The sequence below is a fragment of the Podarcis vaucheri genome (assembly GCF_965113315.1).
Source record: "Podarcis vaucheri genome assembly, chromosome: 4".
Lineage (NCBI taxonomy): Eukaryota > Metazoa > Chordata > Lepidosauria > Squamata > Lacertidae > Podarcis > Podarcis vaucheri.
In genome coordinates this window covers 6,522,237-6,542,231 of record NC_138762.1, presented here as the reverse complement: position 1 = coordinate 6,542,231, position 19,995 = coordinate 6,522,237, and the positions used below count along the sequence as shown (strand labels likewise).

The window sequence follows — 19,995 nt, the reverse complement described above, 5'->3', positions numbered from 1 at the left end:
AGCGTGCCGCTCTTGGGGGCTTTTCCCGAGGAGGGAGAAGGGACTGACTGGCCCTTTCAGTCCCTTCTCCCTCCTGGTCGAAAAGCCCGCAGGAGTCAAGTGGGGACTCCTGTGGGCGAAAGTCTTTGCTCCCCCCTGCCTGCCTGTCCCGGAGGGCTTTTGAAGGCAGGCGGGGGGGAGCAAAGACCTTCGCCCCCCGCCCGCCTTCAGAAGAGGTCCAGGACCTCTTCTGAAGGCTGGCGGGGGGCGAAAGTCTTTGTCCCCCCTGCCTGCCTTCCCAGGGGCTTTTAAATCGCCCCGGACAGCGGAGAAGTCCCCCTCCCTTTCTTTCTCCCCTCCCCTCTCCTCTTCTCCTCCCTGATCTTCCCTCCCTTTCTCTACCCCTCCCCTTTCTTTCTCCCCTCCCCTCTCATCTTCTCCTCCCCCTCCTCCCTGATCTTCCCTCCCTTTTCTCTCCCCTCCCCTCCTCTTTCCCTTTCCTTCCCCCCTCCCCTTTCTCTCCCTCCCTTTTCTCTCTCCCCCCCCCCCGCTGACTCACAGTCTCAAGGACTCCAGCAGCCACTCCTCCTCTCCCTCTTCCTCCTGCTCTCCTTCTCTCTCCATCCTCCTTTCCTCCTAAAACTTGCGACCGGCCAGGAGCGAGGGCGGCCCGTCACGTGAGAGCGCCCCGTCACGTGAACCGGCCCCCTCCACGTGTCCGCCCGCTTCCCTCCAATCGCCGGGGTGGTGGGCGGGGCCTCGCTCAGAGAAAGCCCCTCCCCTCCCGGCCAGCTGCGAGCGGAGGAGGCGCCTCCTCCGGCTTCTTCCTCTCGCCTCCGAAAAGGAGCCGCTCGCCCCGGGCGGGACCTCCGCGCTGTCCTCTGGGGGGCCCGCGGGTTTCGGGGGCTTTGGGAATCCGAGTGGGGGATCCCGTGACTCTCCCTCCCCCGCCCTGTTTCATCCATCACAACAACCCCGCAAGGTAGACACGGTATTCTGCTCTGGTCAGACCTCACCTGGAGTACTGTGTCCAGTTCTGGGCACCACAGTTCAAGAAGGACACTGACAAACTGGAACGTGTCCAGAGGAGGGCAACCAAAATGGTCAAAGGCCTGGAAACGATGCCTTATGAGGAACGGCTAAGAGAGCTGGGCATGTTTAGCCTGGAGAAGAGGAGGTTAAGGGGTGATATGATAGCCATGTTCAAATATATAAAAGGATGTCACATAGAGGAGGGAGAAAGGTTGTTTTCTGCTGCTCCAGAGAAGCGGACACGGAGCAATGGATCCAAACTACAAGAAAGAAGATTCCACCTAAACATTCGGAAGAACTTCCTGACAGTAAGAGCTGTTTGACAGTGGAATTTGCTGCCAAGGAGTGTGGTGGAGTCTCCTACTTTGGAGGTCTTTAAGCAGAGGCTTGACAACCATATGTCAGGAGTGCTCTGATGGTGTTTCCTGCTTGGCAGGGGGTTGGACTTGATGGCCCTTGTGGTCTCTTCCAACTCTATGATTCTAGGTGGGCTAGGCTGAGAGGCGGCGACAGGACCCCCAGGTCTCGCCCCCTGGGGGGATTCGAACCCGGGTCTTTCCCAGAAACGCTGCTCCACACTGGCTCTCGGTGGGCTGGGTGGGCCTTTGGCGTGACCCAACAGGACTTTTCTCGAGGTCCTGGGTTCAAGGTCTTGCAGGAATTTATGTGGGGGGGGGATTGCCCCTCCAGCAGATATCCTGCACATGCAGCCCACTACCAAAATCAGCACAATCGCTTTTGTGATTTGTCCCCACAAACCACTTCATCACAGTTTCTTCCTATCTATTCCAAGGGCCTTTGCTGCACGACACCAAATGTAAGAATTCACTGATCAATGCATCTATGTACTGGCTCACTGGGAAAACTTCAGAAATTCATACAGACATGTGAGCTCAGCTACTCAGCAGCCCCTCTGCCTGAGGGATAATTCCTGGCATCCTGATACCTGAGTGCCAGACAGGTAGCCATTCCAGAAATACCAAACCCAGATGGAGACAAAAGGGTGGGATTAACTTGGCTGGGAAACAGGGAAATGGAAATGTCTCTTTTGTTACACTTGGTGGGTGTTTGGTGGAGGGCAAAGAGAACCATGGGGCAGGGTCCAGGATGCTCAGATTACTGCCCCCAGACCTCCCCTTTCATGATGTAACCGGGATGTATGAGTGATGTAGTTTGGGGGGGTGGGTGTAACATGGGGATTTCCTGCCAACCTAGCAGTTCGAAAGCACATCAAATTGCAAGTAGATAAATAGGTACCACTCCGGCAGGAAGGTAAACGGCGTTTCCGTGCGCTGCTCTGGTTTGCCAGAAGCGGCTTAGTCATGTTGGCCACATGACCCGGAAGCTGTACGCCGTCTCCCTCAGCCAATAAAGCGAGATGAGTGCCGCAACCCAAGAGTCGGTCACGACTGGACCTAATGGTCAGGGTCCCTTTACCTTTTTAACATGGGGATTAGCAGCTAATAAAAGTTTGGGTTCTCTTTTGTTTGGGGCTTCCATCTTGTTCCACCTGGTGGCAGGTGGGAGTCCTGTTGCGACAGTCTTCAAAAAAGACCAAGCCTACTGGCACCTGTTTTGCTCTGGTATTCCTGGCTGGGGTCCTTGTAATTTGTCCAAGGGAGCCCTCAGATTTCTCTGTTAACAAAGGGAAAGTGCCAAGTGATGGTGCCCACCGTGGGTGACGTTGTTGTTGTTTAGTCATGTCCGCCTCTTCGTGACCCCATGGACCAGAGCACGCCAGGCACTCCTGTCTTCCACTGCCTCCCGCAGTTTGGTCAGACTCATGCTGGTAGCTTCAAGAACACTGTCCCACCATCTCGTCCTCTGTCATCCCCTTCTCCTTGTGCCCTCCAACTTTCCCAACATCAGGGTCTTTTCCAGGGAGTCTTCTCTTCTCATGAGGTGGCCAAAGTCTTGGAGCCTCAGCTTCACGATCTGTCCTTCCAGTGAGCACTCAGGGCTGATTTCCTTCAGAATGGAGAGGTTTGATCTTCTTGCAGTCCATGGGACTCTCAAGAGTCTCCTCCAGCACCAGAATTCAAAAGCATCCATTCTTCGGTGATCAGCCTTCTTTATGGTCCAGCTCTCACTTCCATACATCACTACTGGAAAAGCCAGAGCTTTAACTATACGGACCTTCTTAGCGTGGGAGACGTTAAGAGGGGCAAATTCTTGGAGGAGGAGGAGGCGGCCATTCGGTGGTTCCTCGCCAGGGCGGCTGTGATCTGCGGCAGTGCTTCTGGCTGCTGGGAATCCCAAGCGCGGAAAGGGCAGCTGAGATCAGGTCTCGCCGCAGGCTTCCCACAATTATTATTCCATTTATTAAATTTGCACACCGCCCACACTGTGAGAACAAGATGTTGGACTAATGATTCATCAGTATTGTGTTCAGGTGTCTTTTGCACAACAACCCTGCAAGTTAGATGCAGCCGAGAGATTGACTTTATACCTACGGATGTGACTCAGTTGTTTGCCAACCTGGTGCCCCCTCCAAATGCTCTTGGGGGGCTGTCCCGAAGCGTCTGCAGTCCTTTCCTGACCCAGCATCTCTCCCCACCTTGCCCCCCCATGCCCTTTTACTCCCCGCCATTGCAGCCACTCGACAGCATTTAGAACGAAAATGGAGAAAGAGGGAGCAGGTGCCAAGCAGGGGGTTGGTCTAGATGACCATCAGGGTCCCTTCCAGCTCTACAATTCAGTGATTCTTTGTGCATGGGGGGAAAGGGCAAAGATGCACTCGTGTACCAGCTAAACCAGCTTTCCTCTCCCTCTTCTGTGGGATAGCTCAGTTGGCAAAGCATGAGACTCTTGATCTTAAGGTCATAGCATCATAGAGTTGGAAGAGACCACAAGGGCCATCAAGTCCAACCCCCTGCCAAGCAGGAAACACCATCAGAGCACTCCTGACATATGGTTGTCAAGCCTCTGCTTAAAGACCTCCAAAGTAGGAGACTCCACCACACTCCTTGGCAGCAAATTCCACTGTCGAACAGCTCTTACTGTCAGGAAGTTCTTCCTAATGTTTAGGTGGAATCTTCTTTCTTGTAGTTTGGATCCATTGCTCCGTGTCCGCTTCTCTGGAGCAGCAGAAAACAACCTTTCTCCCTCCTCTATGTGACATCCTTTTATATCTTTGAACATGGCTATCATATCACCCCTTAACCTCCTCTTCTCCAGGCTAAACATGCCCAGCTCCCTTAGCCGTTCCTCATAAGGCATCGTTTCCAGGCCTTTGACCATTTTGGTTGCCTTCCTCTGGACACGTTCCAGTTTGTCAGTGTCCTTCTTGAACTGTGGTGCCCAGAACTGGACACAGTACTCCAGGTGAGGTCTGACCAGAGCAGAATACAGTGGCACTATTACTTGCCTTGATCTTGATGCTATACTCCTATTGATGCAGCCCAGAACTGCATTGGCTTTTTTAGCTGCCGCGTCACACTGTTGGCTCATGTCAAGTTTGTGGTCAACCAAGACTCCTAGATCCTTTTCACATGTACTGCTCTCAAGCCAGGTGTCCCCCATCTTGTATTTGTGCCTCTCATGTCTCAGGTCATGGGTTCGAGCACATTGGGCATAAAAAAAATCCTGTATCGCAGCGTGTTGCGCTGGATGACCCTCAGGGTCCCTCCCAATTCTGTGATTCTTTCCTTGGGTTCTGCTTCAAGTGGCGCTTGGGAGCAGGGTTTGTCTCTGCATAGGTTTTGCACCACTGTGTTCTGAATGTATACCCTGCCTATTTTTCAAATCCGTTTGAAGAAGTAAAACGCTGAAATAATATATAAAATGTCAGCGGTACATAAAAAGTAACGGTGCGAAACCTTGGTTAACGTAGCAAGCCCAGAAATCAATTAAGCAAACGGAAACAGCAGTTCATAAAGCAGCGATTTAGAAAGTGAGGGAGAGCGAAAACAGACAAAGGAGCAGAAAATACTCCTCTAGAGGTCTTTCTTAAACAACCAAATGCCTGGCGATGGGTTTCATGCGGAAGGGCATTGCACAAGGCAGGCACCATCACCGAGAAGACCCTGCTGCTTATCATTGCCTGCCGTCCCTCTCACCTGGAGCCAGGCCTCAGGTACCGGATGGAGCAAGCAGAGAAAAATAGATGAAATAAGGTGGGCTGCAGGGTCCTCAGCTCCTAAGCTGTTTGGGGCTTTAAAGACACCATTTGAAATAAATGACACACATCTACAGGTGAAACTCAGAAAAATTGAATATCTTGGAAAAGTTCATTTATTTCAGCTGATGACCTGGTTCCCCAAATCAACACAGACTGTGGAAACTTCACACTGGACTTCAAGCATCTGGCATTATGTGCCTCCCCGTTCTTCCTCCAGACTCTGGGTCCTTGGTTTCCAAATGAGATGCAAAAACTGCTCTCATCAGAAAAGAGTTTTGGGGAGCCATGTCATCAACTGGTGTTGGTCCACTGCATAGGCGCCGACTCCATGGGGCTTGAGGGGGCTCGAGCCCCCTCAAAAAATTTTTTTGGGGGGTTCAGCCCCCCCAATAATCTCGGGCGGGCGCCTTTCCAGCAGAGCGCCGCCGCCGTCCCCCGCCTCCTCCTCACCTGCTCCTTCGCCAGCCAGCCAGCCGCGCGCCCTAATCGGAGGCACTGCCGGAAATCCCGCGAGAACAGGGGAATCCCGACTGGCCACACCTCCCAGCCAGCCAATCGGCTGGCTGGGGGGGCGTGGCTTGCCCTATTTAGGGCCGGAGCCACTTTATTTGCATATTCATGAGCTTATTTATTATTCATGAGCTTTCCCGGGCCCCCCCAATATTTTTTCTAAGTCCGCGTCCCTGGTCCACTGTGCTTCATTGAGTCCAGGGTCAACGCAGCCATCTACCAGGGGATTTTGGAGCACTTCATGCTTCCTTCTGCAGACGAGCTTTATGGGGATGCTGACTTCATTTTCCAGCAGGACTTGGCACCTGCCCACACTGCCAAAAGTACCAAAACCTAGTTCAATGCCCATGCGATTACTGTGCTTGATTGGCCAGCAAACTCGCCTGACCTGAACCCCATAGAGAATCTATGGGGCATTGCCAAGAGAAAGATGAGAGACATGAGACCGAGCAATGCAGAAGAGATGAAGGCTGCTATTGAAGCATCCTGGTCTTCCATAACACCTCCGCAGTGCCACAGGCTGATAGCATCCATGCCACACGGCACTGAGGCAGTAATTGATGCAAAAGGGGCCCAAACCAAGTACTGAGTACATATGCATGCTTCTACTTCTCAGAGGTCCAATATTGCTCTATTTGCAATCCTTGTTTTGCTGATTTCATTTAATATTCTAATTTTCTGAGATTGTTAATTTGGGGTTTTCATCAGCTGTACGCCATGATCATCACAATTGTAACAAATAAAGGCTTGGCATATCTCGCTTTGCAGGTCATGAGTCTATCTCATATATTAATTTCACCTTTTAAGTTGAATTACTGAAATAAATGAACTTTTCCACGATATTCTAATTTTCCGAGTTTCACCTGTATTTGGTCCTGCCTTCCAGCATAGGGTTGGGGCATGTGGTGTTTTTGTCCAGGACTCAGCGAGAAGCCTAGAACCAGATCACTTTCCTGGCAATTCTCAGCGCCTGGGAAAACAAAGAGCGACCTTTGAGCTGTAGGGTTATAACTTTTTGACCCCACCCCCCAAAAAGATGATTTCCTGTATCATAAAGGGATAAACTTATGCTTAAAAACACCGAAAAAGGGACTGATTCCTCTCAGTTGTGAAAAAAGGGCACCCCAAAATGAAAAGTTGGAACCACCGTATATGTAATGTTACTACTCATAAGTATAAGAGCTGAAAAAAACAACAACTTAATGGATCTGTTTAGAACTTTTACATCTGTCTGGAACTTTCTAAAACTGTATTGGAGAATCGCTGGAAGCCGGACCCATCCATCGTCCAGATCGCAGTGTGCAATCACACAATCGGTGTGCATCACGCAATCAAAGCAAATTTTATTGCTGCAGAAACAAAGGCCAACTGCAACCTCGGTTTATTCTAAGCAACAATGTGCAAAACATTGTGCGAGTGTTAGAAAATTTGCCAGCTCTATTTTTCCTGTATTATAACACACGCTATGCGTATTACACAACACGTTATACAGTTACATATACAAAAACCAATTGATTTCGAGGTGAGCTTTTCCCAAGAGATTTGGAAATGACAGTTCATTCCTTTGTTTTTTAGGCAAAAGTTCATCCGGCTAAGCTACAGGAACACAAGGTTGTTTAAAAAAAACATTGCAACCCTAGTGAGCAGCCTGTGGGGCAGATGTGGGTCGGTAGACCCAGGAGCCAGACTTAAGCTCTGGGGAGGAGTGTTGTGAAAGGACCTTGCTGTTGTCCCAGCCGTCATGCTGCAAGGAGGCCACTTCGGATTATAAGATTATAGCGAGAAGGGGTGCTCCTCAGCCCAAATCTCTAAAGAGGAAAGTTAAATTTAATGTTAGAAGAAAACAGACATGCAGGGCACTCGAGTGAGGTTGATGTGTGATTTATTTCTCAGAACTGAAGTGTCGATTTGTGCCTGGAGCAGACCAGTGACAAATATATACAGCATTGGAAGACGGAACACTTTGTTCAAAGGCAAATGATGAGATTGGGCAAAGAAACAAGAGATTCAGTAGCGGAAGAGGAGGCTGGGTGAGCAGCCGGGAAAGCAGCAGGCAGAGGGAGTGCCCTCCCTTCTCCACCACAAGCTCCTCCGCAATCTTCAGGTATGAGAAATGTCTTCTGCTGCACGAGTTAGCCAGACTCAAGTCCGCAGCAGAGCACCAAGCCCTCTGTTGATTGTTGGCTCTCCGTTGACCCCTAAAAGATGAGAAAGGAGGGGTTATCCTGGACTAGCTGGCTTTCTGTCACAGGGGAGTTCAGAGTTCTTTACAACAACAACAACAAGGCATATCTAACCCTTGTTGGGGACGCAGGTGGCGCTGTGGGTTAAACCACAGAGCCTATGACTTGCTGATCAGAAGGTCGGCGGTTCGAATCCCCGCGACGGGGTGAGCTCCCGTTGCTCTGTCCCTGCCCACCTAGCAGTTCAAAAGCATGTCAAAGTGCAAGTAGATAAATAGGCACCACTCCAGCAGGAAGGTAAACGGCATTTCCATGCGCTCTGGTTTCCATCATGGTGTCCCGTTGTGGCAGAAGTGGTTTAGTCCTGCTGGCCACATGACCCGGAAAGCTGTCTGTGGACAAACGCGAGCTCCCTCGGCCTGAAAGCAAGATGAGTGCCGCAACCCCATACAATGGTACCTCGGGTTACAGACGCTTCAGGTTACATACGCTTCAGGTTACAGACTCCACTAACCCGGAAGTAGTACCTCGGGTTAAGAACTTTGCTTCAGGATGAGAACAGAAATCGCGTGGCGGCAGCAGTGGGAGGCCCCATTAGCTAAAGTGGTGCTTCAGGTTAAGAACAGTTTCAGGTTAAGAACGGACCTCCAGAACGAATTACGTTCTTAACCAGAGGTACCACTGTAGTCGCCTTTGACTGGACTTAACCGTCCAGGGGTCCTTTACCTTTACCTTACGAGGCCCTGAAATTTGCCTGACCTTCCGATGCAAGCCACAATTTGCAGGATACGCAGAAGTCCCCATGGCCCCCTCCCCCCCTTCCGCCTTGGTTCCTTCCTGGGAACTGACCTGGGCAGCGTCCTCCGCAAGGTTACAGAGGGATGGTGTGTCAGTCGCTCTGTTCCTCTTCATCACTGAGCTGCTCCTGGAATGAGGAAAGCGGGCATGAAAATCAAACCACACACCCCCATGTATGATGTCTCACCCAACTCCCCATTTCGCCCCTAGTATAGGCTAGGTAATCCTTCAGCTCAGGATGTAGTTTTAACTAGATTTATGGGACTGAAAACCACACACCAGGCATGCAGTGATTCGACTCTGCAAAGTGACGCAAGCCGTGCGAACAGGAAGCTGTACCAGTTGGGCCCTTGGCCTGATCCAGCCAGCGCTTCTTATGTTCTTAAGCCTTTGTTTGCCCAGATGCGCCTGAATGTAGTGATCTGGGAAGCGGGGGCAGGGAACCTGACCTCCAGGGTAATGATGGACGGATGCTGTGTCTCTCAAACTTGGGTCCCCGGCGGCTATTGGACTACAACTCCCATCACCCCTAGTCAGCAGGACGAGTGGTCAGGGATGATGGGAGTTGTAGTCCTGCAACAGCTGGGGCCCCGAGTTTGAGAAACACTGGAAGGGCTTATTCACACATACGTTTTTCATTTTGACCCTGTGCTTCCCTCGTGGAACATCGCTCCTTAAAGCTGAATCGGAGCAATTCAGGTTTTCCGCAGATGGAGGTTTGCTCCGATTCAGCTTTAAAGCACTGGTTTTTATAGGGAGAAAGCGTGCCTGGCCACAGAGCTTTGAATCGTGAACTGTGCCTGGAAAAAGCAAAGGGAAGTGTGGCCAAGCCCTTTGCTCCATCCCCTTTCCACGTATCCCCATAGCTTAATTCACTGCACCCCATTTCAGCATTTAATGTGCAGCTTAATAATAAGATTAAGATTTTAACATTTTCCATACCAGGAGACCTGGAGAAATGCAGTTGTCACTTCTGCTGGCTGCACCCAGTGAAAATGGGGCTGGGAATGCCCCCTGGAAGCATCAGGATGTGACCATGTCCCATTGCTCACATGGATACCCTACAGCAAAAAAGACGGCTAAACCCATTTGGGGGATATTTCTTGCCTTATGTGGGCCCTGTATGGCAAGGAGGGGGAAGGGGGTAGGCATTTGCCCGGGTAAGTGACAGGGTGCCATCCTATCTAGTCACTTTCCGGGCGGCATTTGTGACCCCCATTTAACAGCTATGGCAGTAACCAGCATGCAGTCATGGTGTGGTTTTAAAAGAGGATTAGGCAAGTTCATGGAGGAGGTGAGGGCTACCAATGGCTCCTATAGTCACAGAGGCTCTACTCTGCCTCCACAGTTGGAGGCAGCTATGGTTCTGAAGACCACTTGCTGGAAACCACAGGAGAGGAGGGTATTGCTCTAGTGAGGTCCAGCTCTGAGGGCCTTCTGGCGGTTCCCTCCCTGCGAGAAGCAAAGCTACAGGGAGAGGGCCTTCTTGGTAGTGGCGCCTGCCCTGTGGAACGCCCTTCCACCAGATGTCCAAGAAATAAACAACTACCTGACATTTAGAAGACCTCTGAAGGCAGCCCTGTTTAGGGAAGTTTTTAATGTGTGACATTGTAATGTATTCTTAATCTTTGTTGGAAGCCTCCCAGAATGGCTGGGGAAATTCAGCCATATGGGCGGGGTACAAATAAATAATAGTAATAGTGCAGGGGTCAGCAAACTTTTTCAGCAGGGGGCTGGTCCACTGTCCCTCAGACCTTGTGGGGGGCCAGACTATACTTTGGGGGGGGGGATGAACCAATTCCTATGCCCCACAAATAACCCAGAGATGCATTTTCAATAAAAGGACACATTCTATTCAGGTAAAAACACACTGATTCCTGGACCCTCTGCGGGCCGCATTTAAAAGGCAATTGGGCCAGATCCGGCCCCCGGGTCTTAGTTTGCCTACCCATGCTCTAGGGCTTAGATGCTCTTCCATTATATATTTTTTAAAAAAAGAAAAGAAAAGAAAATGGAAAGCCCAGCAAGAAGACCTTCTGCTCTCGAACCTTCTAGGAACTTACAGTACTTTCCGAAGCAGAATCGATAGGTTTCGGAGATATTCTATCACTGATTAGTCTTCCAAACCTGTTGTGGCGAAACAAGAAGAGTTGAATGGCCATTCTGACTGTTAATCAGTTAATCCCTGCAACAACCCTGTGAGCTCGTTAAGAGACTGGTGACTGACTCCAAGGTCTCCAGTGAGCTTCATGATGGAGTGGGGATTCGAACCCTGATCTCCCACATCCTAGCCCCACACTCTAACCACTACTCCACACTGGCTTCCTAGAGGACTTCTGCTGTGGGGCAGCACTATAAATTAAGTAGGCAAGTAAATGTGGGGAAAGCAAAGTGTCACATAGAGAAGGATCTGAAATGTTTTCCTTGAAGATAGAATTTGCTTTTTTTCTGGATTGTTTTATCGGATGCTTTGCGCTTTTTTCTTCTTCTTTGAAATATAAGGCAGTACAGAAATGAAAATAATACTAATAATAACAACAAAACCCCACTGGAAAAAAGGCACCTAGACGTTTGTTGTGGCAACCATAAGCCAGGTTTAAGGCGCCATTTGGCAACTATCTTATATATCTGAGTTTCTAACATTGGTGGCACAGACATGTTTTTATCCCATGGAGAAAGAATGGAGGAGACTTTTCTTACCAGCTCTGTATAGAGTTCCTGAACATTATAACAGTAGCCAGCAAAAGCACACCAATCCCAAGCATAGAGCTCAGCATTACAACCTTCCTAGTGCCTGAGAGAAAGAGGAAGAGAGGGAATTAGTTTTCTGCACTTCAGTGCTAAAGGACACACACACACACACACACACACACACACACACACACACTTAAGCCATCAGCAATCCTGGATCTCATTCTTGTACAGTGGTGCCTCGCAAGACAAAAAGAATCCGTTCTGTGATTCTCTTCGTCTAGCGGTTTTTTCGTCTTGCGAAGCAAGCCCATTGGCGGATTAGCGGATTAGCGCTATTAGCGCCTTTTAGCAGCTTTTAGCGGCTTATCTGCTGATCGGATCAGCTGATAAGCAGCTTAGCGGCTTAGAAAAAAGGGGGGAGGGAAAAAAACCCAGCAGGAACTTGCAAGACATTGTCGTCTTGCAAAGCAAGCCCATAGGAGATTCGTTTTGCGAAGCACCTCCAAAACGGAAAACCCTTTCGTCTAGCGGGTTTTCCGTCTTGCGAGGCATTCGTCTTGCGGGGCATCACTGTACTTCCAAACTCTGGGCTCATCCCTCTTCCCTTCCACTTTCTTCCAGGAAAGCCCACTCTTTAGCACTTGTAAAGGTAAAGGGACCCCTGACAGTTGTGGTAAAGGGACCCCTGACAGTTGTGGCGCTCATCTCGCTTTACTGGCCGAGGGAGCTGACTTTTGTCCACAGACAGTTTTTCTGGGTCATGTGGCCAGCATGACTAAGCCGCTTCTGGCGAACCAGAGCAGCGCAAGGAAACGCCGTTTACCTTCCCGCCAGAGCGGTCCCTATTTATCTACTTGCACTTTGACATGCTTAGGATCTGCTAGGTTGACAGGAACAGGGACCGAGCAACGGGAGCTCATCCTGTCATGGGGATTCGAACCGCCGACCTTCTGATCGGCAAGTCCTAGGCTAAGTGGTTTGGACCACAGTGCCATCCGTGACCTCTTTAGCACTTAAAGGGTAAAGGGACCCCTGACCATAGGTCCAGTCGCGAACGACTCTGGGGTTGTGGCGCTCATCTCGCTTTATTGGCCGAGGGAGCCGGCATACAGCTTCCAGGTCATGTGGCCAGCATGACTAAGCCACTTCTGGCGAACCAGAGCAGCGCAAGGAAACGCCGTTTACCTTCCCACCGGAGCAGTACCTATTTATCTACTTGCACTTTGTGCTTTCGAACTGCTAGGTGGGCAGGAGCTGGGACAGAGCAACAGGAGCTCACTCCGTCGCGGGGATTCGAACCGCTGACCTTCTGATTGACAAGCCCAAGAGGCTCAGTGGTTTAGACCACAGCGCCACCTGTGCCCTCTTTAGCACTTAAGTTGCAGCAAATGCCATTCCGGAGAAAACCCAATTGACGTTTGCTCTGATTCAGCGGTAAGCTGAATTCACTTGTGCTTTATCTTGTATTTTATTCTGTGAACTGCTCTGATACCTTTGGATGAAGAGGGGGTATATAAGCCTAACAAATAAAATAACCGGGGGGGGGGTTCTTGGGGGCAAGCGAAAGTGCAGAGGAGCCCACTGTATCACCTGTGAGCGTCTCATGGAGACAACGAATTTCAAAAGCCCCAAGACGGATGGAACATGTTGCATCCACAGGACACCAACTGTAATGTAATTTATATAAGTGAATGCAAAAAGGGGGTGTTGTTCCAGTGCACAGGAAAAGCGGCAACTGACCTACGGGCATTTTTTTTAGGAACCGCAAATCGGCATTTTAGACAAAAAAAATATATCAGAGGAATCTGTTTCCTTCGATTCTGAGAACTGCAGCTTGCTAAAGAGATGCCAGATGGATCCAGCAATGTTTGCAGAAAGGGAGAACTTATGGAGAAAGTTTGGGAACCACTACTTTAGGAATCTAGGATGGATCTGATGCAAGATGTCTCAGCGGTCCAGAGATTTCCTTGGACTGTTCAGGGAAACAGCACAGGTACGAACTTCTCTGCAGTAAGAGATGCAGCCAGTCACTGGGGATGACCACGGGAAGAAGATACTCACTCGTTAGTTCCGGAGCGGGACCGCTGTCGAGGCTTCCTCCAAATCCCTTGCCAGCACAATAGGGAGGGGCCCATCCGTAACTGCAGTGGCAGTTCTTGTTGCTGTTGCAGAACTGAAATACATCAGGCATTTGAGCAGCAAACAAAGGATTTACTTCCAAGATCTTTTCCATGTTCTACAGCTCCGATGCAGGAGGCAGCCTTCTCCTGAGTCAGACCGCTGGGTAGCTGGGATTTCAGGCAGGGGGCCTCTTCCCCAGCTCTACCTGGGTTTGCCATTGGAGAATTGGAACCCGGGACCTTCTGCTTCCAAAGCAGCTGCTCTGCCACTTAGCTACAGACCTTCCACAGCATCCTATCTCAGGTGGTGCAATGGGTCAGAGTGTCTGGCTGTGGACCGAGTACTCCTTGGTCCTGAATGGGGTAGCTGTGCCCCTGAAGGACCAGGTGCGCATCCTGGGAGTCATTTTGGACTCACAGCTGTCCATGGAGGCACAGGTCAAATCTGTGTCCAGGGCAGCTGTCTACCAGCTCCACCTGGTACACAGGCTGAGACCCTACCTGCCTGTGGACTGCCTCGCCAGAGTGGTGCATGCTCTGGTTATCTCCTGCTTGGACTACTGCAACACGCTCTACGTGGGGCTACCTTTGAAGGTGACTCGGAAACTACAACTAATCCAGAATGTGTCAGCTAGACTGGTTACTGGGAGCAGCCACCGAGACCACATAACACCGGTCTTGAAAGAGCTACTTTGGCTCCCAGTACATTTCCAAGCACAATTAAAGTGTTGGTGCTGACCTTGAAAGCCCTAAACAGCCTCGTCCCAGTAGACCTGAAGGAGCGTCTCCACCCCCATCGTTCTGCCCGGACACTGAGGTCCAGCTCCGAGGGCCTTCTGGCAGTTCCCTCCCTGTGAGAAGTGAGGTTACAGGGAACCAGGCAGAGGGCCTTCTCAGTGGTGGCACCCGCCCTGTGGAATGCCCTCCCATCAGATGTCAAGGAAATAAACAATCTGAATTTCAGAAGGCATCTGAAGGCAGCCCTGTTTAGGGAAGCTTTTAATATTTGATGAATTATTGTATTATAATATTATGCTGGAAGCCGCCCAGAGTGGCTGGGGAAATCCAGCCAGATGGGCAGTGTATAAATAATAAATTATTATTATTATTATTATTATTATTATTATTATTATTATTATTACTTGTAGGTTGGTGGTTCGAGCCCACCCAGGGACAGCTGTGGGCAGCATTCCTGCATTGCAGGGGATTGGACTAGATGACCCTCGGTGTCCCTTTCAATTCTTCGATTCTGTGCTCCTATGATACTTACCCCCTGGTTGTTACATCTTGTGAAATTGCAATCATAATTCAGAACTTTCAGGTCAACGCATTCTCTTTTTATGCATACCTAGGAAAAAGCATATATCAATGTGTTAATGGGCAGCAGGAAAGCCCGATTTCTTCAACTTTTGCAGACATCCAGAAAACTGCTGAGCAGATGCATCCTGTGGCAGATGGTTGTGTTGAGATTTCCATTCCACCTTAAGGAACAGGCATGAGATTGTTGCGTGTCTGTTTACATTCCAGCATAGTATGCTGGGAACTTCCATTTGTGTGTAGCTTTTGCTTTTGCTATTCTCTCTGAGAAGGCATGAGAGAGAGACATGTTTCTTTGTTCTGATTTATGTTTAATAAATCTGTAGTTAAAGTATGACTTCATAAGCCTCACGCCTATTCTGTGTGCGCAGTACACTCTGCTGATAGTGTGCCCTGGCTTCTGAAGTCCGGGTCGCTGATTTACGTCAGAGCACGGGCCGATGGAAGGAGACAGCACCGCTGGGGCGTATCAGCTAACCTCCCGGCCGACAGGTTGATTTGCAGAGCCACAAAATTACCGTCTGGCCTTCTCTAAACATATTATCCAGTGAGGTCAAGGCAAACCCTTCGGTGGATAGTTATTTATTGAGTTTAGCCTACTCTTAATCAAGACAATATATAATAATTAATGCAGCATTTTTTTAAAGCCACGGATTCCTGACAGCCCAACCAGGTAAAAAGACTAAACACCATAGCACGCACGCCCAGCTGAGAACCATCTGCAGAAGTGCTGTAGCCAATCTTGCCTCCAGGCGTGGTGACCTCTAAAATGGCCATCCCCCTAAACCAGGGGTCAGCAAACTTTTTCAGCAGGGGGCCGGTCCACTGTCCCTCAGACCTTGTGGGAGGCCGGACTATATTTTGAAAAAAATGTATGAACAAATTCCTATACCCCACTAATAACCCAGAGATGCATTTTAAATAAAAGGGCACATTCTACTCATGTGAAAACATGCTGATTCCCGGACTCTCCTTGGGCCAGATTGAGAAGGTGATTGGGCCGGATCCAACTCCTGGGCCTTAGTTTGCCTACCCATGCCCTGAACCCTCCAGGACTTGCCCCTTCAGCCCTACTCAGAGGTAACAGATGTCACCTTGTTGTCATCACACACTGATCCGTCTGCTATTGCTCCAGCGTCATGCATGTCATCCCCTTTGTGGGAAACTATGCCCCAACACAATAGATTGTCCGTGGGAGTCTGAACTACAGATTGTTCGGCTGCAAATCTTGGGATTTTATTGATGTTGACGCACTGGATCCTTCCGCAAAGGACATCTCTGCAACGAAAAGTGAGAAGGGAAAGCGAGAGTACGTACAGCTCCTTCTCCACTCAAAGCGACCGTCCTGGGATGCCTGGTCACCAGATTCAACCTGGCTTGTTAATCTCACTAAGGGCAAAGCTTGGGGAACTTTTTTTTCTTAACCAACAACCAAACACAAACAGTGAACCCCCCCCCTGGCAGCTGATACATTGGGTATACATAATCAATAATAACATATTTAAATCAACCATATGTACAATTTTATATACCTTAACACTCCTCTATCCACAAGGTTTATTTAACTTTTAACATTTTAATTGCCCCAAATTGTTCAAACCTACCCAAATAATTTATTATCTTCTCGAACCAATCCTCCTCTTTCTCACTGACCTTAAACCCTTTCATTCTGTGTATCTTCACAGTTAGATATTCTAAAATTATAATATTATTCCGTTTATTCCTCCATTGGTTCCCCCCTAGTTCGTCTGCATTTTTCCAATTACGGTACTTGCTATAACCTGTCTGGCTGCAGTTACCATCAATTTTACCCATTTACTTTCCTCTTTTGTTTTTAACTTGGCGCTACCCGGACTAGTAAGAACCAGTAATTTAGATATTCTGCATGGGGAACTTTTATCAGCTCTTCAGGGACAGCACTGGCTCTGTACCAGGAGAAATGGGCCCTGAACGTTCAAGGTCATCCTAAGGAAAGGGAGCTTTAGGCTGGCTATTTTTACCAAGGCCCAACAAGATACCCCTCCTGCCTCCAGTGTCGATGACGATGATGTGTTTTTAAAGGTTAATGACTTGTTTTCAGAATGGCTCCATCTTCATGGTTTAAGTGGAAAAATCCAGTCCCCTTAAGATGGATATATCTGTTGCCAAGAATCTGGGTCCTAAAACTGAGTAAAAACTTGAAATTCCAAAAAGCAATAAGCAGCTACAAAGCTAGATTTCTCTAGGAAACTTCCTAGAGGAGTCGTGCCTTAATTTAAGACCACTGGGCACTTGGAGCCAATATTTTCCATGCACAATCTTCCTAGTAACTTCCCCCACCCTGCCCCTTATTTCATACGCTGTCTAACTTAAATGTATGAGTATGCCTTTTTCTTGCTAACTGTATTAAATCTGAGAGGGAATAAAAAAAGTTCTCATATGTATATATCTGTTAATACCCCTCCTTTTTCCCCCTGACAGGGACTCAGGCAGCTAACAGATAAAACTAAGAACAGCTAAAAAAGAATCATTCAAAAAATAAACTCTGATAAAATGAAAGCTATATGCATATCTGCCACAGCTGCGGCTGCCCACCAGGGAGAACCAGCCAAGAGATTGCTGAGCTGAGAGGGCAAACGCAGCGACTGGCAGGCCACAGGGGCACAGCGAAGTCTCCCTGTTGCCTCCCATGTGACGCCCCCAAGAAGGTTAGGGGGCGCAATCCTTGTCTCGCCCCGGGCACTGGCAACACACACTATGCCACTGATCAATCGCCCCCTTTGCATCGGACCCAGCAGGCTGGACCCCTGCCCCCAGGTAGAACCTACTCTTCTTTGCATTTCTTGTACCCAAATTTATTCCTGCCGCAGTTGCCAATCCGATCTCCTCTCATGTTGACTTTTTTGTAGCAACTCAGCGGAGCACTTTTTGCACCTTCGGATTTGGGAGAAAGAGGAGACAGAGAAAAGGGGAGAGAGAGGGCATCTGTCAGGAGCAAAGTGTGTGTACGTTCACAAATAAGATAAGGAAGGCATCCCCCCCACCCCATCCAAATAATCTGAATTTATTTAAATGGCTAGCTCTTAAAATGGTTGGCCTCTTTTCTTTCGCATCACATCTTTAGCAGATAAATGGTGATAGCCAAAAGCAGACCCACTGAAATCTGAACAGACTTAAGATATTGAAATTTGGGACATAACTGCAGCTTGACCTCCTGAACTTCAGATTGAAGTCCCAAACAACCCTGCTTGAGCAATGGCCTCCACCGTAGGGTTGCCACACATCCAGACATAGCCGGTATTTGGACCTCGCAAACAGCATCCAGCCGGAAAGTGTAGGGGTTTTTTTTTGGTGAATTTCATTAAAAATAGCTCAAGAACTTTTGAGATTTTGCAGAAAAAGCTCAACAACTTTCACCTTCTGAAATATGGCAACACGGGTGGCGCTGTGGGTTAAACCCCAGAGCCTAGGACTTGCCGATCAGAAGGTCGGCGGTTCGAATCCCCACGATGGGGTGAGCTCCCGTTGCTCGGTCCCTGCTCCTGCCAACCTTGCAGTTCAAAAGCACATCAAAGTGCAAGTAGATAAATAGGTACCGCTCTGGCGGGAAGGTAAGCGGTGTTTCCGTGCGCTGCTCTGGTTCGCCAGAAGCGGCTGAGTCATGTTGGCCTCATGACCTGGAAGCTGTATGCCGGTTCCCGGGGCCCATAAAGCGAGATGAGCTCCGCAACCCCAGAGTCGGCCACGATTGGACCTAACGGTCAAGGGTCCCTTTACCTTTACCTTTTTACCGTGGAAGAGTATTGGTCATCATGTGCATAGGAGGTGCATATGAATTCTATACCACTTGCATACTTTGGGTAAGTTACAACCAGATTCCTTCAAGGACTTGGGTGAAATGTTTCTCTCCCATCCATAACAATTTAAAGAACCCCAAGGGTCCTTCCAAAAGCATAGCCAAGTTAGCTGAAAGTTCTACTGCGGCCGTTTCCTCCATGCAGCTAGAATAATATGTGTACAATCTGTGTCATCGCAGCAGCTCAGCCAGCGGCTGAAGGAACTGGTAAGCAGGAAGGCTGGTCCCAGGCACTTTCAGTATTTGTTGATTTGTGCATGAGAGGGAAAGATTCGTGAGCGAGAAATTCAGTGTGAGGTTGCCAGAGGGAACCTTACTGATACAGCATTTGTCCCTCCTAGGAGAAGACTCACAAATTCCTGATCGCAGAGGTGGAGATGAGGGGGAAGTTCCTTAGAAGTCCAGTTCGCCCTTAAATGTGAACCTACCTAAATCACACTTTCTGAAATGAGGGGCAAACAGAAACACAACCATCCATCAAAACTCACACCTCTCTGGAGGTTGCAGTGCACTTTTCCCACCAAGGAGGAGAAAATGCATGTGCTCTGGCAAAGTGTGCATAAAAATTAGCCAAAATATGCAAAACTGTATTATGCTAAGGGAAATTGCTTTGCAAAAATGCGTCCTATGGGGCGAATGCAGGCTTTCGCTGAAGCTTGGAGAGCGAGAGGGGTCAGAGCGCACCGACCCCTCTCGCTCTCCAGGCTTCAGGAAGACATCTGCAGCCTAGGCAGCCCTACGGGAGTTCCCGCAGGGATGTCTAGGCTGCGGATAGCAGCCTGCTTCCCGGAGCGTCGGGCGCCCTGAAAGCAGAGCGCCCGGCGCTTCGGGAACACATCCGCAGCCTAGGATAGCAGCCTGCCGCCCGGTGGGCAGGGCCCCCTGAAGCAGAGCGCCCCCCGCGCCGGGCAGACATCCGCAGCGTGGGGAGCCCTGCAGGAGTTCCCTGCAGGGCTCCCCACGCTGCGGATAGCAGCCTGCCGCCCGGTGGGCGGGGCGCCCTGAAGCAGAGCCGGGCAGACATCAGCCAGCCCCACAAGCTCAGGGGACAGCAGGGAAGCGCAGCACCGCCACCCCGCTGTTCCTCGACCTGGTTCGGTTTCCCCGACCTGCTTTTGGGGGGTAAATAAAAGAATTCCCCCCCTTTATTTCCCCCAAAAAAAACTAGGTGCGTCCTATGGGACGAAAAATACGGTATATTAGGAGAAAGTAGCTCTGAAATGCTGATTAAGTTTTGTGAGGACCTGGAAATAATAATAACAACAATTATTATTATTCTTCACAAGCTGAAGTGGAAATGTGGAGACCCGAAGATTGGAAAACTGAGAAACCAACAAGGCACATTTAGGGACACTCTGTACAGGACGACACAAAGCTGCTAGCTATTTTGTATTAAATCATGCCAGC

The 19,995-nt window shown here is 49.4% G+C and overlaps 1 protein-coding gene and 1 long non-coding RNA gene across 3 annotated transcripts in view; one reads left to right on the top strand and one right to left on the bottom strand.

The window, feature by feature from the left end:
- Positions 1–888: 888 nt before the first annotated feature.
- LOC309530684 lies at positions 889–19,991 on the top strand. The gene is made up of 3 exons (XR_014218845.1): positions 889–961; positions 17,214–17,549; positions 19,875–19,991. It is a non-coding gene; the product is annotated as an uncharacterized lncRNA (long non-coding RNA).
- The window catches only part of LOC309530343 (disintegrin and metalloproteinase domain-containing protein 21-like), a 38,686-nt gene continuing 26,197 nt past the window's right edge, over positions 7,507–19,995 (bottom strand). The window contains exons 16-23 of one of the 2 annotated variants that reach the window (XM_082219225.1): positions 17,561–17,666; positions 15,848–16,031; positions 14,707–14,784; positions 13,378–13,489; positions 11,323–11,416; positions 10,686–10,749; positions 8,674–8,749; positions 7,507–7,839 (exon numbers count right to left, since the gene is read on the bottom strand). In XM_082219225.1, coding sequence (XP_082075351.1) covers positions 8,714–8,749; positions 10,686–10,749; positions 11,323–11,416; positions 13,378–13,489; positions 14,707–14,784; positions 15,848–16,031; positions 17,561–17,666 — 674 coding nt within the window. In that variant the 3' untranslated portion in view covers positions 7,507–7,839; positions 8,674–8,713. The remainder of the gene's footprint in view (positions 7,840–8,673; positions 8,750–10,685; positions 10,750–11,322; positions 11,417–13,377; positions 13,490–14,706; positions 14,785–15,847; positions 16,032–17,560; positions 17,667–19,995) is intronic. The other variant, XM_082219226.1, reaches the window with a different exon arrangement.